At 39.1% G+C, this 10,783-nt stretch overlaps 1 protein-coding gene across 1 annotated transcript; it reads right to left on the reverse strand.

Moving 5' to 3' along the window:
- Nucleotides 1–1,681: 1,681 nt before the first annotated feature.
- On the reverse strand, nt 1,682–3,098 carry LOC140890372 (uncharacterized). Its single transcript, XM_073298128.1, has 3 exons — nt 2,766–3,098; nt 2,363–2,672; nt 1,682–2,169 (listed from the first exon to the last, which is right to left on the reverse strand). Exons 1-3 carry the CDS (start codon nt 3,096–3,098, stop codon nt 1,682–1,684), a joined length of 1,131 nt encoding a protein of 376 aa, XP_073154229.1.
- Nucleotides 3,099–10,783: the final 7,685 nt, after the last annotated feature.

Raw genomic sequence — 10,783 nt, forward strand, 5'->3', positions numbered from 1 at the left:
TATAATATGCTTAGACTTGATTTGAATGATGAAATATACTTTGGATTTAGTTTTGACAGCAAAAACTCAGCAGCAGAATTCGAGCAAATAATGGCTCGCTCGATCGGGTAAAAGTTACCGATCGAGCGAGGCCTGTTTTTCAAGGGCAGTGAATTTGATTTTCTTGCTCGCTCGATCGGTTGCTTTTGCCTGATTGAGCGAGGCTTTTTGTGCTGCAGACCCGAGACTTTTGATTTGATGCTCGCTCGATCGGTAGCTTTTTCCCGATCGAGCGAGGCTCGGGAAATTTTAAAAATTTTTTTTATGCTCTTGATTTATTATTCTTTAATTGTTTGATTAATTGTTTAATTAATCATTATTTGCCCTAAAACGAGATTAGCAACCCGAGGTCCTCACACAATGTCACAATCATAATACTTCACGAGCTCTAACCATCTGCGTTGCCTCATGTTCAACTCCTTCTGGGTGAAGAAGTACTTGAGTCTTGTGATCGGTGAAAATCTTACACTACTCGCCATACAGATAGTGCCTCCAGATTTTTAATGCAAACACCATTGCTGCAAGCTCCAGATCATGCGTCGGATAATTCTGCTCATCAATCTTCAACTGTCTCGATGCATAAGCAATCACTCTGTTACACTGCATAAGTAAGACGCCTAAACCCAGCTTAGACGCATTTGTGTACACCACTAACTCCTCGTGTGCTACTGGCATCGCCAACACTGGTGCATAAGTGAGTTCCTTTTTTTACTGATCGAAGCTCCTCTGACAATCAGGACTCCACACATACTTCGCATTCTTCTTGGTCAAGGATGTCAAGGGCACTGCAATAGATGTGAAGCCCTTGATGAAATTCCTGTAGTATCCTGCTAGACCCAAGAAACTGCGAATCTCTAATGCGTTCTTCGGAATTCCCCAATTCAGCACTTCCTCAACCTTAGCTGGATCCACTGCTATCCCATCTCTAGAAACAGTATGGCCAAGAAATGCCACCTGCTCTAGCCAAAACTCACACTTGCTGAACTTTGCATACAATCGATGCTCCCTCAGAATTTGCAAAGCTGTCTACAACTGTTGTCTATGTTCCTCCATGCTCGTGGAGTAGATCAATATTTCATCAATAAATACTATGATGAACTGATCGAGATATGGCTGAAATACACGGTTCATGAGATCCATGAAGACCGCTAGAGCGTTCGTCAATCCAAATGGCATCACTAAAAACTCGTAATGCCCATATCGTGTTCGAAAACAGTCTTGGACACATCCGAATCTCTGATCCTCAATTGATGGTATCGAGATCGCAGATCGATCTTGGAGAACACCGAAGCTCCTTGAAACTGATCAAATAAATCCTCTATCCTCGGCAGTGGGTATTTATTCTTCACTGTAACCCTGTTGAGCTCTCGGTAGTCAATACACAGTCTCATACTTCCATCCTTCTTCTTCACAAATAACACCGGCGCTCCCCAAGGAGAAAAGCTAGGGCGAATAAAGCCTTTCTCCAATAACTCCTGAATCTTCTCCTTCAGCTCTTTCATCTCAGTGGGAGCAAGTTGATATGGTTCCTTAGAGATAGGCACAGTATCAGGAATCAACTCAATACTGAACTCCACTTCTCTCGCTGGTGGAATTCCTGCAACGTCATCCGGAAAGACATCTGGAAAGTCACGAACAACATCTATCTCTGATAATGATCTGCTAGAAGGTTCTGACGCTGTGACAACACTGGCAAAAAACCCCTGGCAACCCCTCGTAAAAGTTTCCTCTCATGCACAAAAGATATGACGTGCGAAGCACTGCTGCTCTGGGATGCAAAGAAGATAAATGATTCACCCTCAGGAGGTTTCACTGATACTGTCCTCCGACGAAAATCAATCGAAGCTCCATTGACTGTCAGCCAGTCCATGCCCAATATCAAATCAAAACCGGTCATCGATAAAACCACTAGATCCGCCCTGATGGAATGTCCCTGCAGCTCTAACTCCAAACCCCTGACGACACTATAGGTAGTGAGAATCTGCCCAGACGTCATGGTGACATCATACCCTGTGGTAACAACCCCAGGTATGATACCTATCCGCCTGATAAACTCCAGGGATATAAATGAATGCGTAGCTCCAGAATCTAGAAACACAAACGTAGAGTTGCCCCCTACTATAATTCTCCCTGTACGCAGAAAATTCCCAAGATACGCATACCAATACTTAATTGACCCACACTGATAAATATATCTACTTCTATCTTAAAGGGGAAACACAATTCCTACACTATTCATGCAAATTAAATAACCCAAATAACATGCAGTCGAATACCAAAACGATTAAATCATTAAATCTTAAAGACAACAATTAAGATGTACTAGTGATCAATGAAGTGTAAGGATCTGCCTCCTCAGCCTGCATAACAAACACCCTCCCAGTGGTGTTCTTATTCTTAGGGCAATTGATAGAGATATGCCCTTGCTCCTTGCAGTAGAAGCACACATTCGATCCGCTCAAACACTGGCCCGAATGTGGTTTCTGGCACTTTGGACACATTGGTACTTCTCCGGTATTAGGGGCCGTGCCCCTCTGCTGCTGCTGCGGAGCCTGTTGCCCCTGAGGCCTCTGCTGAGGCTTCTGCTGATTTGGGCCCTTAGATGGCCCAGTATACGTCTTCTTCACCTGCTGCTGTGAAGAAGGTCAATGAAATGATGACTGAAATGACCTCTTCCTCTGCTACTCCGAGATGATCTCCTTCCTGCCACTCTCTGATCGTAATGCCCTGTCCACAGCTGCCTCATAGGTGGCCACATCCAGCATGCGCACATCTTGCTTAATATCTTCCCTCAAACCATCGATGAACTGCCACTTTTTCTCTCTCTCATCACCCGCAATCAGGGGTACAAAGTGACACCCCCTCTCAAACTGTTGGATGTACTCAACCACTGATCTATCTCCCTGCCGGAGACTCATAAAATCTATGATCATCTGGCTACGCACATCCTCTGTGAAGTACTTGGCAAATAATGTCCTCTTGAAGTCCTCCCAGGTCAGAGTCTCCAAGTTCACTCCCTTAACCGCGCCCTCCCACCAAAGGGTTGCATCTTCCTTCATCATATAGACGACACACCACACCTATCAGCATTTGTCAAACCCATATAAGCAAATATGCTCTCCAGAGAACGAATCCACCCGTCAGCAACGAGTGGATCTGTGGTGCCAGTGAACTCCTTTGGTCCCTTCTTCTTGAACCACTCAGCTACATCCTCATCATGTGACATCCTAGGCCGTGTGGTCTGATGCTCCAACAGCCTAGTAATCCCCACCATCATATTAGCACTGGCCCTCTCTAGTGCTGAAAGCTGATCCTATGGAGGAGGTGGAGGTGGAGGCGGAGGTGGAGGTGGAGGATCCCCACGTCTGTTAATCCGTCTAGGAGCCATACTGCATCACCACACATTTCTTCACGTAAATCGCAATGCATAACTAAGTATTTTAAAACTTTACTAACATAAAATCTTGAATCATGAACACATGCTCCTAATAAAACGTATTAAAAAATTTAAAACTTACAGACCGATAGTGCGAATTATGAGCTCCACGTAGCAGGCTAGTCACCCTCCAAGGACCGTACTCTGATACCAAATGAAACGACTCGAACTACTAAATATTAGAATTTTTTTAAATAAACTAATAAAATAATACATATACGCCCATACATATATGTATAAATACTTGAAATAACTATTTAATTAAAAACTTTTTAAATAATTTAATTATGTATCAATAATATCTTGAAATAAATAAACACTAAAATAAATCTCAAAATCATCGATTTTTGCTAAAAATCATCAAATATTTTACCAAGCGAGCATTATAAAAATAATATTTTCAACCAACCATAAAAATAAATAATATGCGGAAAAACTTGTTCAAAAATTGATAACATCGCATAACATCACTGAAATAGCACTGGTCACGGGCGCCGTCTGCAAGGAAGCTCATAGCCCTCACCGCCGGTCGGAACAATCATGTCACCAAAATCATCATACTCACCTGCACCATATAAGCGTAGTGATCCTAGAGGCCTAACATATTTTATATCATAATAACAAGGTTTAAAAATCACACATAAGCACATAATCATACTAATACATATATTTCTCATGAACATGTATGCATGATCTTAAAATAATGCATCATAATAAAGTTTTCTATGTCATAAATTTCATCATAAAATAATATCCATGTTCTATATCATATAATACATAACATAATTTGAGCATGTCATAATCATAAAGAACAGTGTAGGTTATATCCATGAGTATGACTCGTAATCATGAGCGACTGATCAGCCTAAGAACCATCGTACGTGGTGGTGGATAAATCCACCACTATGCTGGTAGTAAAACTACCCTGTGCTCGGTGGTAAAACCACATCTATGATGGTAGTAAAATTGTGAGAACCTCGGTTCTAAACATCTAATCGAAAGTAAATCATACAATAAACAACAATAAAACAAGACAAATTTTTTTTTACAACAGATCCGAAAGCTATTTAACTTCTAAACCGAAGCCTCACGTCTATCGTTCGATCCCAAGCTAACCATGCCGACTCTGACTAGCTCCTGCCCTACCTGTTGTCAAGCACACATACAAAACAAGACAACAGCCGGATAACTCCGGTGAGAATAAAATCCTAGTAAAAGCGACATAACATGCAATATAAAATAATATATCAAAATCATGATATACATTCATATTCTTCAATGGAAATGCAAATGCAAATGGAATGCATGTGTTTAAAAATCGGGATTATCAAATCAGATAATCAAAGGAATCTCGGACAATCGGTTGGGATCCCGAGGTCAAGATCACGCAACAAACTCACCGACTCTCCCACTCGAGGTGGTGTCACGTGTCTCAATCCTCTAGAATTTGGTGCAACTATAATGAGTATTCGGGTCGCTAGGCGTAACTCAACAACCTAGGCCACTCAAATATAGCTCCCAAATCGTCTAATTCGCATCGGGGCAACTCAGCCCATTTCAAAATCAAGGGTTTAGGCTCAAGATGAATGCCCATGATGCAGATGCAATTAAATCCAAATCGACATAATAAAACTATTTAATCAAACAGTAAAATATCGTAAATGTCATCATATTCAGTTCGTATATTCAAAATCATGAATATATTCAATAATCATCGGAGTATTTCAAATAAGCAAACTCATGCTTTTAAATCAAGGATATGCATCATGTCTTTCAATTCATATCGAAAATCAATCAATTAAACATAATAGCCCATACAAAATCATATAAGAGCATATATTCAATCAATATCAAATAATCATGCAATTATGTGATTTCCTGTGGGAACTCGTGAAAGAGTTGATGCCCCACTAGCCAACTTGTGGCTAAGGGCTTTGAGAGTCTCTTTTTGTAAACAATCTTTGTTTAATATAATATACGTTCTTTAAATGGCATTCACTTTATCTTATTATTATATAATGATATACTGTTGCTATTTTGATAAAGACCTTGAATATACTAAAGTAAGATGAGATAGTGAATATAGAGAGATCACTGTCATGAAACACATCTTATGTTCACTGTATATTCTAAACAGTTCCTAGTCAATTGAGCCGTCCACAAATAAGGATAAGGATCGCTCGAGATTGAGACTAGCATTTGCGATGCCGAATACCACGTTTCATTGGTATGGAACATAGATATGTTCGAAGCATGCAAATGGATATTCATATGATGAATGATCGAACTACCCTATTCGGACTTTCCAAGTGGTTATCACTTATCGAGTGGATATAGTCCGCGGTTTTGGTTGTACACCATTAGTCCTTATTACTTGAAACATCATTGAGACTCTATATGCTAGTACTGTGCTTTGACTCATTTACCGACTCTATTAGGGTCATCAGGTGTCGGGATTGGGTACAGTTACGACACATATAGGAGTCGATGCTTTGTTGTCAAGGATTCACCGCACACTTGCGAGTGTGGATATCCTATGCAATCTGAGGAGATATTAGTGTAACGAATCTCTGGCCAGAGTACATGATGTGTTTTAGGTTACTTGGTTTCCTAGTAGCACATGCGATGTCACTATTTGATCTTCAAGATGCATTGCATAGTTATCGAATCTCGAACGACTCTCGATGTACCAATGGTTGTTGATTCGATCGGGATATATGGATGAAGGGACCATACTGTACGCTAACCAAAATCTATTGGTTCTTGCAGGCACTATCAGTGATACCTAGGGAATCATGGGGCGATGTTGCTAGGCGCTCTTACCATGATTCGTTGGATAAGTCAGAAATTGTTGTTCCGAGTCACAAGGAGTTGTGAGCCCACGGCTAGCTGTATCCCTGAACCATTGAGGGTCACACAAATAATGGATTTTTAATCCCCGTTGAGATAATTAAATTTAAAGAGTTAAATTTAGTGAATAAAAAAGTAGGACTTCTTATTTAAGAGTAGAGGGAGTAAGATTTCCTAAAATGACATAGTGATTGACATTTTTGGAAATCACTGAATTCGGATTCAGAAAATTTATCTTGACTTTAAAAGATGCAGAAATGGTTTCTGTACACATTGGTGAAATTGGTTTATCAATCTGAGTCACGATGAATTTTATATTAATTTCTGGACATGCGGGCTTTGCTTGTCAGGCTTGAACTTATGACTAATGGGCCCTAAGCTGTTAGCAGCCCACATTATAAATAAGTTATTGCAGTACAGAAATTACACACAACATAGGTCAAAATTTCGAAAACCTAGAGAGCTATCTCTCAAGGAATTCGGCCGCCCCCTTTTCCTCTACTGTGTTCGAAAATCAGTCTGTGAATTTTTGAATTTGCAGTCTGATTTAATAGATCATATCTGTTCTATCCCATCGTAGAAACTTCTGATAGACTTTCTAGTGCAGTCTATCAGAGGGATTAAATTTCTGTTCGTGGACCTGATTGAAGAATTGTTCGTTCATCAGTTCTTGGGATATACAACAAGAGCAGTTTAATATGTTGGTGTCCATAATCTCGCTTCGAGATTTTAAGGTAAAATTTACATTGTTTAAATTTTATGTTATCAATTTTAATTGTAGGAATTTGATATCCATATGGAATCGTTCCATATAAAAATTTTAAAACTTCCGCTGCAACGGGTATCACTTTCTTTTTCGATCCGGAGAACGACCGTGTTCCAACAGTGGTATCAGAGCCAGGCTGTTCTCGGATTTTACGATTAAAATATTGTTCAATTGTACAAGCCTCGATTTTTCAGAAAAATAAAACGAAATTTATTTTTTTTTTTTTTAATTTTCGGGGGGGACTGCCCCCTGCCCGAAAGGGCAGCGGGTGGCCGCTGCCCTGCATGTCTGCGCGCAGGGTGCCATCGCAGCTGGGCCGCGGATGTGGCCCAGCAGCCCAGCGCGCAGCTGGGCCATGCCGAGCGGCCCAGCGAAGGGCCGTGCCCCCGGCCCGATTGTCGGGGACTGCCCGGGATCGTCCCGGGCAGCCCAGAAAAATTTAAATTTTATTATTTTTTTTTGAAATTTTGAATTTCAGCCCGTTAATTGTTATCGGGCCCAGTTTTTGGCCCGATTTAAAATTGTTTCAGTTGGTCCACGAGGCAATGAGTCAAAATTGTTTGAGCCCAAAATTTTTAAGAAAATTAATTTTTGGATAAATTTTGAATTTTGGAAATTTATAAATTTAATCCAATAAATTAAATCTTTAATTATTAATTTTGGTACAATTGATAATAAAATATGATTTTATGTATAAAATTGGATTTTATATGTAAAATATGATTTTATGGATAAACTAGATAAAATATGATTTTATATATAAAATAAGATTTTATGTATGAAATATGATTTTATCTATTTATATTTATTGCCATTGCATGATATCCAATAAATTAATTTTTGAATTAAATATTGGATAAAGATGATCGATTGTCATGACCAATGTTATAAGTGTATGTTAGGTTGTTTACATTTGGCTTTATTATTGATTGTTGAGTTTTATTAATGGGCCTGGTTTATGGCCCAATTTGATTTTATCATTTGTAATAAAAGTGGGCCTGGTTTATGGCCCGTTTCCACCCCTATAATGTATCCCTTTATTTGTCATAGTAATTTATTTCAAATTCACTAGAAATAGTGGGAGATTTTGAAGATGGAGGTGGGCCCAGCAAGCAATGATAAAGACTGAAGAAATGTAAATTGAAAGCACAATGTAATAGGATTGCATTGCATACTTGCATATCACCTAGGATTGGACTTAGACTCGTGATTGGCAACCACGGGTCGATTAATAATGGAATCGATCATCCTAAAATATAATATATGATATTATTGTTGTATGCATATTTAGACTAAATTGTATGAATCCCGCAAGCATACAAATTTTAAATGATGAGACAAATTTTCAAAATTAAAAATCCCTCATTTTAAATATGATTTAAAATTGATATCAAGATAAATAAAGGAAATTTAAATATTGTTTAAATGTTCCTACCTTCCATCAAGGATCAATGTATGAGATGCTACCCGCGGATACGGTCCGGCTCATATTATTGGGGGGGCCCGTTCGTCGGAAAGTTGTACATTGGATCGACACATGTTGTAAGTTGGATAGAACTCCCATGGGATTGGCTCATATTATTGGGGATCCACATGGCGACCGTACATCACAACTTAATATTGATGGGTCATCTTGACATGTCACAATAAACGGCGTCATATTATTGGGCCCTTATTGGACATGAGGTAAAAACATGGAGGTTGCTTTGGAAGCAATTGGGCTCTACCATTTGAAAATTATGGTTGGCTGATATCATTCGGGACTATAGTTTGTCAATTGGACTCCATGTTCCCACTAAAGAAAATGTTTCTCGTTTTCACTAGAAGGTAGTGAAATCGTTAAAATAGTGGGAGTGAGATTCATAAAATAAATTTTGCCTTATTTTATGTCTTAGTAAATTAATTAAACAATCACTGATTATTGTCTGTTTCTTTTCAGTAATTCATTAAGATGAATTCGCGCAATCCACTATTCTCTATTCTCGAACAAAACAAACTGACTGGCGCAAACTATACGGAATGGTTCCGTAAGTTGAAGATTGTCTTGACCTCGGAGAAGATGTTCTACGTGTTAGAAAAATCTCCTTCGAAGGAAGCACCAGCTGATATAAGTTCGGAAGAGTTGTCCAAACTTGATAAATGGTGGGACCATGATATCAAAGCCAAATGCTATATGCAAGCTTTGATGTCTGATGAACTCCAGAGTTGATTTGAGGATACCGTGAATGCTGCTGACATTCACGCACAACTCAAGGAACTTTTTGGGGCTCAATCGAGAGCTGAAAGGTTCGCTACTGTAAAAGAGTTAATGACATGTCGCATGCGTGAAGGCACTTCGGTCCGTGATCATGGGGTACGCGTGATTTGGCTCATTCAGAAGTTGGTAACGCTTGAATTGGTATTGGAGCATGAACTCAATGTGGACTTATTACTTCTCTCTCTTCCTTCATCGTTTGACGGTTTTGTGGTGAATTTCAATATGAACAAGATAGAGGTCTCCCTTGAAGAGATGGTCAATATGCTTGTAACTTATGAAGCCACTTTAAAGAAGGATAAACCGGTTCTCTTGGTGGGCTCCTCTTCTTCTGCTAAGAAGGGGCCAAGTACAAAGGGTAAGAAAAGTTCTGCTCCATCCAAGAAAATCAGACCCGAGAAGAAGAACAAGACAAAGGCTTCAAACATGGAAAAATCCAAGGATGTTTGCCATTACTGCAAAAAACCCGATCATTGGAAACGTAACTGCAAGGAATATCTCGAGCAGTTGCGAACTGCAAAGGGTATGTTTTATATTGAAATAAATGTTTCACTTAATAATACTTCTTGGGTATTGGATACCGGATGTGGATCTCACATTTGCAGGTGATGACAAGAAGTCGCAAGCTTAGGATGGGTGAGACCCAGCTGAGGCTCGGAAATGGTTCTCGAGTTGAAGCCAAAGCTGTGGGAGACATTTGTTTAATTTTGCAGAATGATTTTAAGTTATTTTTGAGAGATGTTTTATATGTGCCAGATTTGGTTAAAAACATTATTTCTATTTCTATGCTTGATAGAGATGGTTTTTCTTGCAATTTTGTGAATGAGATTTGCAATATTTACAAGAATGAATGTTTAATTGGATGTGAACAACTTGAAAATGATCTATATAACTTAAAACTAAAAGACGTTCCAATTAATTATGTTGATAAACCGGTAACAATGAACAAAAGGAAAATCGATAGTCAAAACCCAGCAAACCTTTGGCATGCTAGGCTAGGTCATATTTCTTCAAGGAGGATGAACAAGCTAGTGGGAGAGGGCATGTTTGATATGTCTGATATTAACTCTCTACTTACTTGTGAGTCCTGCCTCAAAGGAAAAATGACTAAATCTCCTTTCAAAGGGAAGCCAGAGCGTAGTCAAAATCTATTGGATTTGATCCATACAGATGTTTGCGGACCATTTAGTATTGGTACAAAATTTGGTCACACCTACTTCATTACCTTTACTGATGATTATTCTAGGTATGGGTACTTATATTTGATGAAATATAAGTCTGAATCATTTGAAAAGTTCAAAGAATTCAAGGCTGAAGTAGAAAAAAAACTAGGTAAGAGTATTAAAGCACTTCGATCAGATCGAGGTGGAGAATACTTAAGTACCGAGTTCTTGGATTATCTAAAAGAGAATGGGATTCTCTCTCAGTGGACTCCTCC

Source organism: Henckelia pumila, chromosome 3 (genome assembly GCF_033568475.1).
Source record: "Henckelia pumila isolate YLH828 chromosome 3, ASM3356847v2, whole genome shotgun sequence".
Taxonomy (NCBI): Eukaryota; Viridiplantae; Streptophyta; class Magnoliopsida; order Lamiales; family Gesneriaceae; genus Henckelia; species Henckelia pumila.